Raw genomic sequence first — 19729 nt, 5'->3', positions numbered from 1 at the left:
TCAATGGAAAGAGACTTGGTACAGCTGACTACTAGGTTCTCACCTCAATATAATGCTGTCCTCGGGAGCCAAAAAATCTTATCGTGTTATAGGTGAAACCGCATTATATTGAACTTGCTTTGATCCACCGGAGCGTGCAACTCCCCCCACCCCCAGAGCATTGCTTTCCCGTGTTATATCCAAATTCGTGTTATATCAGGACGTGTTATATCGGCGGAGAGGTGTATTTGAGTGAAACACTATAGGACAGTACTTAAATCTAAAGGCATGTCTATACTAGAAGTGTTACAGCGGCACCACTGTAGTGTGACACTTACTAAAGTAATGGAAGGGGTTCACGACCAGTCTACCAACAATGACATCATTCAAACTGCATGGGGCATCTCAATTTGAACTAACTCAGATATTCTTATCACATAGTTACCACAAACAGTAGTTAACAGGAATTTAGGAATGAGAATAGCATAGTTTTGATACTGTTATAGTATACATTGGTACAGTATTTTCTTTTAACAAATCTTTTTCTTGAAACACCCCAGGTGTCAGTGAAAGGGTTTTCTTGGTTCCATTAGCCCCAGCATAGTGCACATCAAGGGTTTAATATCACATGTGAAGACAGGAGAGGAAGATTTGTTTATTACAATAGGATTTCCTCATTTTCTATAAAATGAGTACTTCATGTGGCACTTAATCTTCAACACACTTTACTCCTCATAGCTAGCATCTTCAAAAGGAATGTTAAGTATTTTTAGGCTGTTTGTCCACCTCTAAAAGGACCCCCAACAGGGTACAAGCAATCACACTGCCATTTGGGTCACAGTGCTTCAAGCAAAGCTGATCACTGTGACCTCTGCAGAAGTCTCCATCATAATACTAGTTTGGACTGGAATTAGTACACTATAGCCTCAATAGTGCATATAATCCTCCCACAGTCTGAGAATCTAAAAAAAAAAATATTGACCCTATTTTATATCCTTAGGAATTAAAAAAGCCTAAGTTTATACCCCTAGGAGACCAACTGTATAAGCCTCAAAGGGATCTGTAATTGCTTTTCCCATATGTAATGCTTCCATTTTCAAGTGTGAGATCTTGGGATCTTCTAAGACTGAAAAGTGTTAACTGCTTTCCAGTGCCTTGCCTTAGCCATGTCTAGCCCTTATAGGTATTGAGATATACTCCCAGTTCTCTTGACCAAAGACTTTTTGGCTTCCGGTCTCAAGACAAGGAACCATCTCCTCCAGACATTGTTATCGGTAAGCTGAACAGAAAGCTCCTCCACGAACCACTGGTGCCACCAGAAAACAGAGAGAACCTCCACACAACAAGGTCGGGACTGTAAGAAAAGGAACTCCAAATCAAGATGTGAGACAAGAGTGAAGACAGACACATTTTGGGATGCTTATCCAAGATAAACCACCACATCTTTTCATTTTTTCCTATCATGAGTTTCTACATCCTGCTCTCCCATACTTTTTCCTTCCATCCACACTGCCTTTTGCCTCTATGGCATACAGTGTGCTCTATGTAATTCTTTTAGCATACTCCGGAAGGAAAATTTGAATACTTCTTTCTACTCTATCGTGAGGATGTTTCATCCAACTTAAATTCAATACAAATCCCTGCTCTTCTGAACTGACACTTTGTCTACTGTGCTTGCAGTGCGTATCTATTGCAATTAGGTATTATCAGAAAAGAACAAAACACAGTAGGTTCAGTCATGATTCAGAAGAGCAGCTGAAAATGGCTTCTATTTTATTACCTCCAGGAAATATAATCAGATAGCTACCATTTATTAAAATATAATCTTACATTAAATAGTGTTTACCCAGGAATTATGTGGATTAACCCAAAGGAAGAGAATATACATGTAAATAAGAACTACATCCAAACCAGTAAAAGCTAAGCTCTGAATTAAATACTAGTCACAAATAAAGAATTCACTACTAGGAAATTCAGAGACTAGAAATACACTGGACATTATCCCACTGTAAGTTTAATGTCTTGCCTATACTCCAAATGTAACCATATTGGGGGGGCCCAGTTACAACACAACACAAGCTGTACCACACGTTACGTATAGGTTCCATTTTAGAATCAGGGAAAATCTACCTGTATTCAGAAGGATTCTTAATACAGCTACACTGAAAAATGGTATCATGCCTTAAAATTTTCAACTTTGACCACTTCCCTCCTATCTCATATAGGATAAACTTCAGAGTTAAAATTAATCTACATCTTCTGAAGATACTGATTTTAGGAATAGTCTACAGTAGCCTTACGGCAAAGGTTAAGAACTGAGCTTATTTTGCTACAGCCAAACAGGGATCTAACCGGAATGGTTCGGCTATTATGGACAGGGCCAAATCATGCCAGAAGAATGGCCATCAGAAGGAAAATAAACTTCAGCCTAGGTTCCTACCTGGGAAAAGTTCTAACATACATTGGCCAATGTAGATGAGGGTCAAAATGACTATATACAACCCTTGTTTGCCTAAAATATTCAAACCATATTCTGAACAGTTCTTGACTTCTATTGTAGTTGATGAGTCAGATCTTCCCATGTATTTTGCTGCATTTCTTGGAATTCACAATTTCGTTTTAAAATAAGACTCTCTCAGCCTATGGCTGTGATGCACATTCTGAGAATAAGTAGATGCACTGTTGGTTTGGTGAGCCTGCAGCCAGATCACAACAGCAGCACCCAGAAAGTGTGAATCTTCTTTTATTCCTTTTACTTAAGTGTTACTGTAACACCTAATTACTATCACGGAAACTTTAACTGCTTTACTGCCAAACATTCCAGACATCTAGCAAAAGCCCTTGTCCACTGAGACTGGAAATACTTGATATGTCAATGTTCTATCCACCTGTTACTGAAATAAAATGCATATTAAAGCAACAGCAAAGAAAGCAAAAGCTGTGACTGCTGGTTCACCTTTGACCAATAACATATGCAAATGTGAGACCAGAGAGACAACTGTTAGCAAAATGCAACTTAAAATATACACCTACACACTTAATATGTGCCTGGATACTATGGTGATTAGAAACATTAGAGGGATAAAAAAAAAACAAGAAGAAGAAGAAGAATGAAGGAATAGAGTCCAATTTAGAGCTAACTAATTTTTTTTATTTTATAAGTGAGGAGAAATGCATGTAATTTACTTGTAAGATGGATGTGCTACTGTAGATTGTGCACAAACATTTTATCAACACCTACCACTGATGGAAAATTTAGGATTCCCTTCTGCCCTCAGCCTTGCTTCACATACACCCCTCTATATAACCTGAAGACAATCTCAATCTCAAATGGAAATGCTGAAAGAAAATCCATTTTACACTGAAGATAGATTTCATAACTCAAGCTTGTTAGATTAAAAGTTATGATACCCAGAACCAAATCTGCAAGGTTTTTAACACTATTAGACAGATTCAGAGTGAGGATGAGGAAATTAAATTACAAATTGTAAAATCAATTGAGAGATCAGGTAGTGAAATTCTGCAAATGGCCTCTGATTAAAAAAAGCAAGAGTTGAACTGAACAGGATAAAAACTGATAAACAAATAAGTATTCCTAAAATCTATTTTTGCTGTTGCACTTCCTGTTGTGAGAGTTAACATTTGAAAGCCATAATATTTTAAATATTATTCCATTGTGGAATACAGCAAAATGTGAGTATCACTCAAGATTAACCTCAAAACGTGCCTTTTTATTATCAAAATATAAATTTCTCATATCTAGAGGAAAAACCTCAAATCCTTCAGGAAAACATCATCTATTAATGTCATGAATGAGGCAAACAATTCCTTCCCTTGAATCCTTAATACAAGTCAGAAAGAACATCTGTTTTCTTCCAAGTGTCTGACATTAATACAACAAAAGTGACTCAAGTCACTAAGCAAGCATCTGAATCAGGAAAGGCGAGGAAGATTTTACAATAAAGCTGATACAAATTACACTAAAACAGAAAAATAGTGATTTGGGGAGCACTCCCCAAATCACTATTTTTCGAGCACTGTCTTTTTAACAGTATGATAATAAATAATTTTATCAATAGTTAAAGTGCCTTAACATGACCACGCTTGAAACATGAGAAAATCAGGGAAATAACAACACTTCACCCAGCACAACATATAGGATAGGGGAATGAAGTAGATAAGCTATTAATTACCATTCTCTCTAGAACAGAAGAGAAAAAAAGATCAAGATCCCTTGTCACAGTCTGCAGGAAGTTACCATGAAATACCAAAGGCAATTAGCCCCCATTATGCAATTCCCCGCCCCAGCCGCCACCATTCTTCGTACAAATTACCATAAAACACATTAGAAACAAAGGTTTCAGAGTAGCAGCCGAGTTAGTCTGTATCAGCAAAAAGAACAGGAGTACCTTTTTTTTTTAGTTTTTTTTCCTCTTCTTCTGGTAATAGCTCACCTTAACTGATCACTCTCGTTATAGTGTGTATAGTAACACCGGTTGTTTCGTGTTCTCTGTGGGCATATATCTTCCTATTGTATTTTCCATTGCATGCATCCAATGAAGTGGGTTTTAGCTCATGAAAGCTTATGCTCAAATAAATTTGTTAGTCTCTAAGTTGCCACAAGTACTCCTTTTATTAGAACAAACTTCATCAAGTAGGGTATAGTGACTCTCATAATGCACCAACAGCTTGACAATTATTTCCCCCCCAAAACAATCCTATTTCATTTATACAAACTGAAAAAAATGCACCCAAATCCACAAATTTTAGTTTTAAAAAAATATCACTCTAAGAAATTAAGTAGTCCCATCACATTTTTTTTCTTAACATTTGATAAAGGGTATCCTGATCACACCTGGTCAATTTTCAGTCTGGAATAAGTTTTTATTCAAATACATCCCTGACATACAAACTACTACAAGCAGGAATTTTCAGAGGAAGTGCTGATACAATTTATGCACGCTCATGCTGATGCTGCCATAACAAAATCTTATGTATAGAATCATCCCTGCATTTTCATTCCATCGCCACAGCTCAAATTCGCTCATCAGTCCAACATTACATTTTTTTGTTTATTTTTCCAAGTTATCTTAGCCAGTGTTTCAGTGCTTCACAATCCTTGGTATTTCCAAAATTAGCAAGATAACCATGCTCATTCCTGGCAATTTCCATAGATTCAACTACATCAAGCCTTTCAGTGGCTGTTAAATTATTTCTATAGCACCAAAGAGGTAGGTCTTTTGCAATACCTAATTAGGTATTGCCTGAAGGCTCATGGTGCATTGTCAGAGTAGCCTTAATCTGAACAAAGTCTAAACACCACTGGAGCTAAAAGAGATCTACCAGTTCAACTATCCAGTCATGACTGCTCGTGAAACTCATTTACAATTCAGATACCCATGTACTTTAGTAGATAAATAATCCAGAAAGAAAAACATGAAACACTGGATGTTCATCTAAAATGCATTAAAAAAAATTTAAAGGCCACCAACTAACTACTAGAAAACCCACAATAAGGGTAAAAAGTGAAACTCTTGGGCCTCGTCCAGACTAGGGGAGGAAAATCGATCTTAGATATCTAAGATCGAATTAATCACCCGTCCAGACGGCGCGGGATCGATGTCCACGGCTCTCCGTGTCGATTCCGGAACTCCGTTCGGGTTGATGGAGTTCCGGAATCGATGTAAGTGTGCTCGGGGATCGATATATCGTGTCTAGACTAGACGCGATATATCGATCCCCGAGCAATCGATTTTAGCACGCCGATACGGCGGGGTAGTCTGGATGTGGGCTTGGTGTGAGAAACAACTCAAGCTCTTCTGAGTCTGTATTCAGTTTTTAACAGCTCAAGAATACATTTTTATACAGAGTGCAATTCTCTCCAGTACTGAACAGATTTTTATTTGTTTGAATCCTCATCTCTCCTTTCCCTACCCTTCCCTCCATCTATGATTTAGATTGAAAAGACAGCCTGCAACCTGAAGATTTACAATCTCTGTAAAGCACCATACAAAATTACAGCAGCATCACTACTTGAACTTCAAGAATAAAGTTCTCCATTCTACTGGTTTTTCCCACCTTTTTTTCCTAAAGGGTGGATGAAACAGTTTCAAAGGATTAGGGCATAAAAGGGAAGCTATTGTTTTCCAGTTGTGAATAATTATTTTCAAAGTAAATGTCATGGTGAACCTTGCAAAGTATTATTTTTTTATTTCTTTTCTAGCAAGTTCATAGCTAGAAGCAAATTCTTCTCAGAGGTGTGACTTTGTATCTTAATCATCATGGTGAATTACACTACTTTTCACCATAATACATAAAGTAAAACTGACAAGAGATTACTGATCAGATGGAAAAATGAATTATGTTTTGAGGTTAAAGAGAAATTGCTGCTAATAATCCTAGAAGATCCTGCACCCAGATTAGGATTAAGATAGCTGGAAAGATCTGAGGTCGGGAAAACTTCAGTTTGGCCTTTCTGTTGGGCAAGTGACTATCCCATTGGCCTCTTTTTCAACTATCACTGGTTCACAATTCAGCTTTCTTCACTGGGATGTCCACTAGTCAGCACAGCCTACAAATACTATTGCAAGACAGAGGTTTGTCTTCTTTGCCCTTGCATCAACCACTTGGCATGAGTCACTTCCGCACACATTTTGCATCAGTGCAGAGGCTTACCATGTGCCCCCGATAAAATAAGTGAGGTAGAGCATGAGGTTTGTGAAGTGAGGGGCTTAAATCCCTTGAGGTAAATTTATAAAACAAATAAAGCTGTCCTACTCATGAACATGTTGTGAAAATAGCTGTCTACAATTTCTACAGTAAATCTTCACTCGTGTCCTTATTTGTCCATGCACAGAGTAGACACCTGCCCTGCCTGTAACACATCTGGGATATTTGAGGCAATATTTCTTCTTTTCCTATTACAAGGTATGCAAAAACCTTCCAGTTCCAGAGAAAACTTCACCCTCAGTAGGGAACAGCCATTTTTTCCAGACACTATGAAGGATGTTATCTAATGGTCTGAGCACAGGAACAAACTACATTTTTAATTCAAACTCTGTGGCTTTGGGCAAACCACTTAAGCCTTTTCTCCATGCAGAAACTTCGTTTAACTTAAATCAGCTTTTAAATAGATGTGCAAGATGATGCTACTTTTTCAGGTAGACAAGCCTTTACAGATAGGGGAAATGGGCATAGGAAGGGTAAAGAGGGGCTCGTAACTAACCTCTCTGTCTCCTGGTGATGTTAAGATTCATAAGATAAAAAGAACAGGGTTATTTAAATACTGTGTGTTATGCAACTAAAATAAAAAAGACCAAAGCTTAAGAAAAAAAAGTTCAACTAACAAAGCAAGATGTTGCTGAATGAAACACAAAAAGGTAATGCTTATTTTGCCACTATTTGAGTAGGATATTTTTAGACTACCACTAACTGCTAGAAATAACACAGTATTAACAGTTTTGCGAATTAGACCCTTTCAAAATCTGAGGCAGAACCCTGCATTAATAGATTTCTCTCATTTTACTAGATGGCTTCATTGTTTCATTATGTAAATTTCCTTTTCATATGAAAATTAAATGTAAAGGATGTTTTTTGTAGTTCTTCAGTATTGCAGCTATCACATGGCTATTCAGACCAAACCTGAAGAGCTCTGTGTAAGCTCGAAAGCTTGTCTTTCTCACCAACAAAAGATGGTCCGATGAAAGATATTAACTTACTCACCTTTTCTTTCATGTTTCTTACAGTAATAGTATAGTGAATTAACAATTAACTTATTTTAAAAGATAGACTGACTTGCATTTAAGAACGTTATTTAGAACTCAAACTCCAAAGGTTTCTTTTCTACTCTTGAACATAAGCTAGGAAACCTCTCTTTTTATTACAGAGGAAACAAAAGATAAGATTCTACTAAGCAGCTCTGGAAATATATACAGCTTTTATTACAAAGCCAGGTAAGCAGGTTCCATGGCTTTCCTCCCAATTTCTCAATCTACATCTAGAAGGCTGACTCTTTATGTAACTCAAACATAATTCAGGGTACATCTACACTATGGGATTAGTCCGATTTTACATAAACCGGTTTTGTAAAACAGATTGTATAAAGTAGAGTGCATGCGGCCACACTAAGCACATTCATTCGGCGGTGTAAGTCCATGTTCCGAGGCTAGCGTTGATTTCCGGAGCATTGCACTGTGGGTAGCTATTCCGTAGCTATCCCATAGTTCCTGCAGTTTCCCCCACCCCTTGGAATTCTGGGTTGAGATCCCAGTGTCTGATGGGGCAAAAATCATTGTCGCAGGTGGTTCTGGATAAATGTTGTCACTCATTCCTTCCTCCGTGAAAGCAACGGCAGACAATCATTTCGCACCCTTTTTCCCTGGATTGCCCTGGCAGATGCCATAGCACGGCAACCATGGAGCCCGTTCAGCCTTTTTTTTTTTTTTCCTCCTCACTGTCACCATGTGTGTACTGGATGCCGCTGACAGAGGCGTTACTGCAGCGCTACACAGCAGCATTCCTTTGCTTTTGCATGATAGCAGAGACGGTTATCAGTCGTTCTGTACTGTCTGCTGCCATTATAAATTGGCAATAAGATGACAGCTATCTATCATTCTGTACCGTCTGCTGCTATCATGGGTGCCCCTGGCTGAGGTCGGCTGGAGGTGCAAAGGCAAAAATGGGAATGACTCCCTGAGTCAATCCCTCCTTTATGGTATCTAAAAATAGAATCAGTCCTGCCTAGAATTTGGGGCAAGTATACTAGAGAACCAGTGTCTCAGAGAGCACTGCTGCTCCATGTGAGATCCCACAGAAATGATGAGCTGCATGCCATTCACGGGGGGTGCCCCTGCAACAACCCCACCCATTGCTTCCCTCCTCCCCAACCTTCCTGGGCTACCATGGCAGTGTCCCCCCCATTTGTGTCATGAAATTATAAAGAATGCAGGAATAAGAAACAGTGACTTGTTAGTGAGATAAAATGAGGGGGAGGCAGCCTCCCGCTGCTATGACTGTCCAGGCAGGATATTAAGCGGTGCGGAGGAGAGGAGCCCAGCATCCCGCTACTACGATAGTCCAGGCAGTACAGAATCTTTTCTTTACACAGGAAAGGAAGGGGGCTGATGGAGCTCAGCCCTCAGTTGCTATGATGAGGACGGTTACCAGCCGTTCTGTATCATCTACTGGGAATGACCAGGAATCACTCTTATTTTTACCCAGGCGCCCCCAGCCAGCCTCACCTGAGGCCAGCGAGGAGCACTCACGGGCTGATGGTGACGACGGATAGCAGTTATATTGTACCGTCTGCCACCGGGGAGGGGAGAAGAGCTGATACTGCTCTTCACTGATGCGGCATCGCGTCTACCACCAGCATTCAGTAGACATAGGGTGACACTGAAAAAAGTCAAGAAACAATTTTTTTCCCTTTTCTTTCACGGGGTGGGGGGAGAGAGTAAACTGACGAGCTATTCCCTGAACCACGCCGGACAATGTGTTTGAACCTATAGGCACTGGGAGCTCAGCCAAGAATGCAAATACTTTTCGGAGACTGCTGTGGACTGTGGGATAGCTGGAGTCCTCGGTACCCCTCCCTCCCTCCATGAGCGTCCATTTGATTCTTTGGCTTTCCATTACACTTGTCACGCAGCACTGTGTAGCACTTTGGCATTTTGTCTTCTGTAACGGAGCTCTGATAGAACAGATTTGTCTTCCCAAACAGCGATCAGATCCAGTATCTCCTGTACGGTCCATGCTGGAGTTCTTTTTGGATTTGGGACTGCATCGCCACCCGTGCTGATCAGAGCTCCACGCTGGGCAAACAGGAAATGTAATTCAAAAGTTCGCGGGGCTTTTCCTGTTTACCTGGCCACTGCATCCAAGTTCAGTTTGCTGTCCAGAGCAGTCACAGTGGTGCACTGTGGGATGCCGCCCGGAAGCCGATACCGTCGATTTGCGGCCACATTAACCCTAATCCGATATGGTAATACCGATTTTAGCGCTACTCCTCTCATTGGGGAGGAGTACAGAAACCGATTTAAAGAGCCCTTTATATCGATATAAAGGGCCTCATAGTGTGGACGGGTGCGCCATTAAATCGGTTTAATGCTGCTAAAAATCGGTTTAAACGCGTAGTGTAGACCAGGCCTCAGTTTCTGAGGCAGCTCAGTTCAGAGCTCACCTGAGCAAAGCTTATGATTTAGCTTAATTAACAGATTGTTTTGTGCTGCAGAATGCACATCACTGCACACTGAACCACTCAGTGTTATTCAGATAAAAAGGCAAAAATAGTTCCAGAAGGAAGTATGCACACCACAATTAAACTATCAGGTAAGGATGTATTAAAGTAGTTGCCTGTTTAAGACAGGAAGTGTCTTTTTTTCCCCAAAAAGATCTTAGTGTTTTTGCCAAGTATATCCAGGAATAGTACCACCAAATACTCAAATGAAGCCACCTCTGAGGTAGTATCCAAGTGGACAAACAAAACAGCACGTTGAACAACAGTGAGGAAGGGAAATATTGCTCAGAACATTAGGGAAAACTACTTTTTCAGAGATCAGATAGAACTTCATTTCTGAGAGCTCATCAGAAAGATCTACACACAAACTGCATATACAACCTCAGCAGGTTAACAGTCTCAGCCAACCCTTCAGGGAGTCTAACCCAAGGCTTGGCAACCTCTGGCACGCGACTCGCCAGGGTAAGCACCCTGGTGGGCCGGGCCAGTTTGTTTACCAGCCGCGTCGGCAGGTTTTGGCTGAGGCATCTCCCACTGGCCGCAGTTCGCCATCCCCGGCGAGAGATGTGCTGGCTGCTGCTTCCCACCACCCCCATTGGCCTGGGACGGCGAACCATGGCCAGTGGGAGCCACAGTCTGCCAAATCTGCCAACGCAGCAGGTAAACAAACTGGCCCGGCCAGCCAGGGTGCTTACCCTGGCGAGCCACGTGCCAGACGTTGCCAAACCCTGGTCTAACCTGTGACCACAAAGAGTCCAGGAGTTCCCAAATCTGATGCTTAGACCATTTCCTTTTTCTATCTTCTTATCTTGGATTCCTTACTCCACTTATTATTTTAAAAAGATACTTTTTTTTTAAAGAAAAAGGTAGTTAGGTAACAAGAATAGTTACATACCACAGGATTTAAAACCAATGGGTCAAGTACAGCAGGACTCAAGTTGCCCTTCTCCAGCAATTCTATTTTAAACTATTAGCCTTTTATTACTGATGATGCAGACTATTCTCAAGAGCTTCTAAATTATTCCTCTAGAACACTGTCAGGTAGATTCAAGCCCCAAAAGATCAACTTAGTCAAGACAAGGTTGTAAAGAAAACAAGATGAATATAAATATTATTAAAGATTTCAGTTGGGCTAGTGCAGAATAACCAGAAAGTGAAACTGACTTGAAATAGAAGTGATTAACCTATTTTCATAGCGAAAGCTGCAGGTGAGTTTAAAAGGCATCAAAACTGTAACCTACAACAAGTAAATGGCCTACACTGTGAAAAATAAATTATGTTTTCAGTGTTCAGTTGACATAATCTATGGTGTTAAAAAAAAATCAAAATATTTTCCTGTTATCTGAAAGTTACTTCTAGATTACACTAATATTTAACACGATCAGCCACTCAACATAGAATTTCTTCGGCTTATATTTTTTAACGTTCAGCCCATCACTGATGGCTCCTTTTTTTAACCATGTGTTCCTCTGGCAGATAGCTTACCCTCTTCAATTTTAATCTCAAGTAACAAGATGCTGACAACATAAAATCTAACATTATGAAGTTGCTCACTTACAGACTGATTTTATGCTTCTGAACAGTAAGGACTCTTGCATTCACCAAATCAATTACAAGCAAATGCTCTTGCTTTTTTTTTTTTAAGACAGAATAATTTCTCATTTATGAAGCACTTGCCTTCTTAGATCTTGTCTATGCTAAAGCCCTCCACATAATTTGTCTAGAACTACTGGTAGTATGTAACACTGGAAGAACTCTGTAGGTGCTAAGCAAGAGTCCTAAGGTAAATGCACCCTTAATGCAAAAGAAGTTACTCAACGCTTACCGTAGTTTGAGCATCCATTCACCTCAAAGCACCAAGCATTTGGTGCAAAGACTACACAAACGCACATTTGGTTCCTACTATCTAATTCATTCCTCTAAAACCTAGAGTTGTAGAGAAGTAGAACTCCAAGGACGAGGAAGAGGTAGGTGGTTATTGTGTATACACGAAGGCAATACACTCAAATTACAGTTGCAGGCTAGATACCTCTCTTCTCGAAGAACAGTTTTTGTACATTTCCATTATGGCAGTTTAATTAGGACTCCTCAAGCAACTTATCTGGGTGTTGAACTGCTGCTTTTTTAAAAAAGGCTGCCTTCCAAAAAGAAGCATCAGCTCTAGAATATAAATTGTCAAATGTTAAGTAGTACCATGTGAGTTTATGAACACCAGGTACCAACTCTCTAGAGTTATAGATGGGAAACATTATGAAACCATGCATTATCTCTCACTCTCTCTCACACACACACACACACCCACCCATATGAGAGAAAGCCCCAGGATCCTCAGTGAATGTCACCCTATACAATGTTTAACATGGCTCAGTACAACATTTATCAAATCAGGTTAAATTCAGTCAAAGCCCTATGATGCAAGCAGCAATGATAAATAATTACAGATTAGGATACAGAACAAAATAAAGAGGTCTGGGCGACTACTTGAAAATAGAAAGCCTTCTATCAGACCCCCAGGAGAAAATGTATACTATTGTCAAGATCCTCAGAAAGACAACTAATATGACCAGAACCTGTTTTGACTGACTGGTGGCTACTGAAATTAGTGGGGGGAAAGGTATGAAGCCCTTTTCTCTAGTCTAACTGGTACCTGTTGTAATTTGTCTTGATCTAGAGAAAAATCAAAGGCACTCTGCATTGCGGCTTAGTGCAGAGACATCTCCTGATGTAACATGTCATTTCTTCAATAGGTCCACTGCAGTCTGTTGTAGAGAATATTTCTGCTGGTCCTACAACCTGTAACCTAGATTGTGGGCACATTTCCTTTGCCAGCCAAATGGAAGCCATGCGATGCACCCAATAAACCAGGCTCCAGTCCCCAGAGTAGTTAGCGAACCTCTTTGCCTATTATAAACCAATGCTCTTGTGTTGTCCACCAGTACTTGGACCAGGCAGGGCTTACTCAATGGCAAAGTACTTTAGATGGTTCTTAGTTTCAGAACAGTTACAAGGAGCTTGTCTTCCCATGCATCACAGCGCACCATAAGATTCCGACGGTGAATCCCCCAGAGCAGATAAGATGCATCACTGATTACAACCACAGAAGGGGTTCCCCTCTACTCCTACCAGCTAAAGGAACTGGGCATTAAACACCCATTCCATCAGTGCTACTTCCAGTAAAGCTGCAATGGTTGGAGATATGAAGATATCAGTTTATATGCAGCCTAGATGTCTGACTGTGACATGTGGTAACCTAAAAACAATGTATTCATATTTCAAAATGTACATAAACTGTAGGTTAATTTTACATTTTTAGTACCACAATCATCTCATTAACCTTGCTATCCTTGACTGCCTTTATTCCTGGATCAGGATTCCTGTGAAGACAACAGCATTTCACTCTACATATGGGTGGGGAAGGGACATTTTGCTTTGCTCTCCAATAGTAAAAAAAAAAGAGAGAGAGGAAAAAAAACAGAACATTCTGGTAGATCCCATCTCAGACAATGAGAATAAAAATCCTACACCATACCCTGGGTTTGGCACCAAGATAACAGCATCTTGGAAAATACCCAAGCCGGTTAGTTTTCAGAGTAGCAGCCGTGTTAGTCTGTATCCGCAAAAAGAACAAGAGTACTTGTGGCACCTTAGAGACTAACAAATTTATTTCAGCATGAGCTTTCGTGAGCTGCAGCTCACAAAAGCTCATGCTGAAATAAATTTGTTAGTCTCTAAGGTGCCACTAGTACTCTTGTTCTTCAAGCTGGATAGAAAACTTTTACTTATTTCTAAAAACACTTTATTTATGATTATTTTTCAGAGCTTTTCAATAGTCCAAATTTCTGAGGATTTGTCTCTAACTGTATCAGCAGCTATTTATAATTGTACATAAGTTTTTGGAAGGCTATGTCATTTTTTGTTTTTTGTGACTACAGATTCTTTGTCCACAAACAATAAAAAACAATGAAAACAGACAACCTATCAACAGCTGCTCATCTCTCCTAACAGTGCGCTCATTGACCACATTGTGATGCCATTGCTATTCCCCGGATCTCATCTTAAGAAAAACATACAAGACATTTGTTTGTTTTGAAGTTGTCTATGCCTCCCCCAAATACATTAAAGACAAACTGGGCCTTCTTGCCTAAACAACATTACACAGATCCACGACTAGTCACTGAAATTTCTACTGAGAGAGTGAAGTTACCTGACAGAATATTCAAAATGCATAGAAGCTGTAAACTGCAATGGACTTAGCATGCTCTGGCTCTCTCTCTCTTTTTTTTTTAAAATCAATATTTACAGTAACAGTTTTGCCTTCTATTGTCACGACTTCCCAACTTATTAATAAATTTAAGTTAAGCGCCTCCTATTATTTTCCACAAGTTAATCAGCATGCACTAAGTAGTTATAAAGAAACACATTTATGAAGGAATTAAAATCAACTGGATAATAATGGATGTTATCTATCCATTTCTCTCCTGCAGAGTCCTTACTGCACAGATTGCTTTAGTATTACATACAGCACACAGTAGGAAAAATGAAATTATTTTGTGTGTGTGTGTTTAGTGTATGGGACAAGCACAGATACAGGTTTTTGCAGTTTCATATTTTGTCCAGTTCTCAGGGGTCCACTGTGAACTCCCAAGATTTTAGCAGCATAAGAAAAATCTTAAAATTATCTCACAGACGGTTTGTTCAAAAGTGGGAAATCTCTGGACGAGTAAAGGACAAAACTTCCATTTCTTATCTGGATTTTATCACAACCAATTTAAAGTTTGGGAGATTCAAGGGAGGAAATATGTAAAAAGCAAGCATGAATGCATGATGGATCCACCACCTAGGAGAGCTCTGGGGGAAAACACTAGTCCTTGATAAGATCAATGATCATTCAAACCACTTTTTTGATGGAATAACAAAGAGCCTTATACACAGTTTGGGATATAGCATTCCTTATATTAGCAGGACTGTCTCTCACTTGACCTAGATGCTGCACTGAACTGCACACAAACAGTACTTCTAAAGAACCCTATTGACTTCAAAGGAATATTATGTGGGCAAAAGAGTCCACCAATACAGAGACCAGAGCAAGACCAAGGCTTATGGGTTTGCACCATGCACAGTGGGTCCTCTGGATGCTACTGGATTACACATAAGAATTATTACAGTTTAACAGTATTAGTAAAAACAGGAGACAATCTTAAAGAAAATATTGAAGATAGTGATTTATGCCAGTGGTGGGTAATCTGCGACCCGTCAGGGTAATGCACCGATGGACAGCGAGACAATTTGTTCACATTGACCATCCACAAGCACGGCCGCCCACACCTCCCAGTGGCTGCAGTTCGCTGTTCCTGGCCAATGGAAGCTGTGGGAAGCGGCAGCCAGCCCTCGCCACTTCCCATCTCTCCAACTGGCCAGGAACAGCAAACAGCAACCACTGGGAGCAGCGGGCGGCTGTGCCTACAGATAGTCAATGTAAATAAACTGTCTCGCGACCTGCCAGCAGATTACCCTGATGGGCCATGTGGGGCCTGTGGACCACAGGTTGCCCACCACTGATTTATACTCTTTAAACCACAGATAGCACTCTAAATCCAGGAGCAAACACACACCTCACCCTCACATTCTGACAACCATGTGGCTGAGGGGCCATTAGACAGACTGCCCTTAATTGTATTCTTGGGGGATGAAAAAAAAGGTAAGTTTTAATTACCAAATACTCAACCTCAGAAACAGACTTTTCCCTTTTTCTGCTCAATATTTAACACGGTACTGGAAGGAATGAAACTCCTGCCATTGATAATTTTGTTATTTTGAAATACGCCTCATTTTTCCAGTCTGACAGAACCAAATGCATGCACTGTGTTATCCTCTGAAGAAAATAATACTGGGCACATTTTAACTATTTAAACTGCAAGTACAGTTTCTATAAAGTACTTTCTGAGCAATTACTGCCTTTGCAAACTATTTAATCACAGTACATTTTATGTGGAACAACAGACTGTTGAAAGAGATGTGTAATCTAAATGGCAGGTGACTTAAAAGAAAACATACTTTATTACTGCTTAATAGATGAATAAAATTTTTGTAAGGTTGCTTATAACCACACAAAAATAAACTTCTAACTATTTTTAAGTCTGTGTGCTTATAATTTATCATCACTGCTTGCTGTTCAGTACCTACAGAAATAGCACTGTACTGATACACAATATCTAGAGGAGGATAGCCTTAACAAACAATATTTTGATAACTAGACTGTTTTGCACATACAGAAAACTCTCTGGTTAAATAAACAAAATAGTTGTTTGGCAAAACATCAATTTATAACAAAAGTTACTAAAACAACCTTTCTAGTCTCTAAAAGAATTACTGCATTCAAAACTCACTGTGGCAGAGGATTAAATTCAGTTCACCATTAAAAAGTTAATCTAGGAAAATGTAATTTACAATAGGAAATCTTGAGTTCACAAACTTACTTTTAAAACTGACTGTCTTTGAAGGTACTGCACAATTTAATTATAAAGGTTAAGAAATCAAATTATTATTATTATTATTATTACATGTTTTATAAATATGTAAAGTTTCCACAAACAACTTGACCAAGTGAATTTGACTTCCACCAAACAGCTAAAATCAAACACTTCCTGTCGCACTACATATTCAGTCTGTTCCAGAATATAAGCAGGTTACCTTCGTCATTCTTCCCCCCACCATTTAAATACCAGAAGTTATAAAAGGACTTAATATATTCTTACCAGAAGTTAAACAGATTTCAAAATCCTGAAAATTTAAATCTGAACTGAAAGCCAGTTCCGATACATTCACTCCTTTTTCTTATTTCATAGCATTTAGGGTATATTGCTCAGTTTTATGTCTCTTTACCCATCTGGGATAGCTTCCGTAAGAAAATGCAATCCTCAAAGCTTTAAAAATGCTTTTCACAATAAAAATACGTATATTTCATATACATCTTCAATCAACCCACAATCTTTCAGAAACTGCAGGATCAATCACTATATATTACTCTGAGTTATGGCAAGGAAAGAACTAAGCAGCCATATGTTTCTGACACTAGACTAAGCCTGTGAATTTCGTCAGTCTTGTGTATATCAAACAGGTGCACTGCCTAGAACCGTCTATGTCCTATTTATATTACATCACCAAGAGATGCCTACAGTTCCTCAATAACAAGTAACATAAAAATGACCATAAATGCAATGCATTTAGCACTGAAAATTATTCTCCTTCTTTGCCCTTGGGCTTGGAAATAAAATCTCAAGAAAGGCAGATGACAGGGTGTAGTTAGTTCATTGTTTTAGAAACCTGCTAGCTGTATTCATCATTTAACAAGTATGCTTTCATTTCTCTGTTTGTTTCAATACTTTCCAGAAGGGATCCAAAAAAAGATTATGAAAACAATGTATATCATAAGCATATAAGCCACTTCTACCCACCAATCTAAATAAGTGTGTGTGCACTCCCACCCTGGACAACAGCAAGTAAATGTGGGAGGAAGGAAAGAGGTATGGAAAACTGCACTCGCCATCCTGGATAGCAGCAAGCAATAGTGCTAATATATGTGTGGGGATAATATATATGTGAAAATTATGAAGTGACAGGCAATGCCATGAAAGGAAAAGCAAGTCCGCTCCTATCACATCAGAATGCAGAATTTCCTAATGACATTTTATACTGTAGATGGGGGAGCTGAGAAGTGACAAGCAAAGGAGGTGATGACTGCCGTAAGAACAGTGGCCTTGCAGCATCAGCAGCTGTCTAGACCCTTTGCACCTCAAAACACAGCTAATCTGTGCATGATCCAAACCAGCAGAACCTGCACAGAAGAGTAAAGGGGAGGCAAAGGCCACTGTATGTTTCTGCTAAAACTGACAAGTAGGTGCAGAAAGACGCAGGAAACTAGCTACACAGGAGGGTCTTACAACAGCTACTGCTCAGCTCTTGTAAAAAGGAAAAATAAGCAGCAGCCATGGTACAAGAGCCGCTGTATCTGAGGTCCATAACGCTGGTGTCAGGAATGTCAAGGCACTTTGGGCCATTTACCCAGACCCACACTGACAGCTCCAGAGAGATATTTATGTCTGTCCCCGACGAACTTCCCCATGTCAGCCCCCCCAGGGTGTTTACACCCACACCGTCACAGCTCCCCAGGGTGTTTACACCCCCACCCCTCCCCTTCCCGTCACAGCTCCCCAGGGTGTTTACACCCCCACCCTTACCCCTCCCGTCACAGCTCCCCAGGGTGTTTACACCTCCACCCCTCCCCTTCCCGTCACAGCTCTCCAGGGTGTTTACAACCCTACCCTTACCCCTCCCGTCACAGCTCCCCAGGGTGTTTACACCCCCCCTCCCCTCCCCTTCCCGTGACAGCCCCCCAGGGTGTTTACACCCCCCCTCCCCTCCCGTCACAGCCCCTCAGGGTGTTTACACCCCCCCTCCCCTCCCCGTGACAGCCCCCCAGGGTGTTTACACCCCCCTCCCCTCCCCTCCCCGTGACAGCCCCTCAGGGTGTTTACACCCCCCCTCCCCTCCCGTCACAGCCCCCCAGGGTATCGTCTACATCCGTCCTCTCCTCCCTCACCCACAGCCTCTCCACCCACAGCCTGCCCTGCCCTGCCCTGCCCTGCCCGCCCGTTTCCCCCACCTGCCCCCTCACTCACCCCGCCGCAGGGCCTCCTCGTAGCTGAGGAAGCCGATGCGGGACTCCTTGGCGCCCATGGCGGCTCAGTCCATGGCCTCCGCAGGCCGGCCGGCTCGGAGCCCGGGATGCGCCGCTAGCGACTCCCGAGCAGCAGGAGGAGGGGGCCGCTCGCCGTCTCCGCCGCCGCCTCCATGCCGAGTCACGTGGGGCGCCCCCTCCCGGGTCACGTGCCGGGGGAGTGTTGTGGTTCAGCAGCGGGCGGCGCCCCTAACGGACACGGCGCGCTGACGCCACGCAGGGGACTCCCCGGGGGCGGGGCTGGAACGACCTGTGTCACGTGGTGCGTAGAGCGCCTCGATTGGGGGGCTCGGTCGCCGTAGGGGAGCCGTGAGGGGGTGGGCGCGGGAGGCGCACGGGAGAGGGGGATTGGGGAGGGGCCAGGGCCACATTGGGTGAGAGAGGGACCACACTGGAGGGGATGGGGCGGCAATGCAAGGAGCAGCTGCGCTGGATAGGGGGCAAGGTCTTGAGGGGGAGGGGCTTCACTGAGGGGCGGGGTCACTGGCTGGGACGGGGCCTCACTGAGGGGATAGGACACTGGATGGGGAGGGGCCTCACTGAGGGGCGAGGACACTGGATGGGACGGGGCCTCACTGAGGGGCGAGGAGACTGGATGGGGCGGGGCCTCACTGAGGGGTGAGGACACTGGATGTTTGGCTGGGGCGGGGCCTCACTGAGGGGATAGGACACTGGATGGGGAGGGGCCTCACTGAGGGGCGAGGACATTGGATGGGGAGGGGCCTCACTGAGGGGCGAGGACACTGGATGGGGCGGGGCGTCACTGAGGGGTGAGGACA

The 19729-nt window shown here is 41.7% G+C and overlaps 1 protein-coding gene across 5 annotated transcripts in view; it reads right to left on the bottom strand.

Moving 5' to 3' along the window:
- Window positions 1-19075, bottom strand: part of USP32 (ubiquitin specific peptidase 32) — a 143022-nt gene extending 123947 nt beyond the window's left edge. For 4 of the 5 annotated variants that reach the window (XM_030536246.1, XM_030536249.1, XM_030536248.1 and 1 more), the window contains exon 1: window positions 18892-19075. In XM_030536246.1, the coding sequence (XP_030392106.1) occupies window positions 18892-18949 (58 nt within the window). In that variant the 5' untranslated portion in view covers window positions 18950-19075. The remainder of the gene's footprint in view (window positions 1-18891) is intronic. The other variant, XM_030536251.1, reaches the window with a different exon arrangement.
- Window positions 19076-19729: the final 654 nt, after the last annotated feature.

Source organism: Gopherus evgoodei, chromosome 17, assembly GCF_007399415.2.
Source record: "Gopherus evgoodei ecotype Sinaloan lineage chromosome 17, rGopEvg1_v1.p, whole genome shotgun sequence".
Classification (NCBI taxonomy): domain Eukaryota; kingdom Metazoa; phylum Chordata; order Testudines; family Testudinidae; genus Gopherus; species Gopherus evgoodei.
The sequence above is the reverse complement of the archived record's forward strand: the minus strand, read 5'-3'. Positions and strand labels throughout refer to the sequence as shown.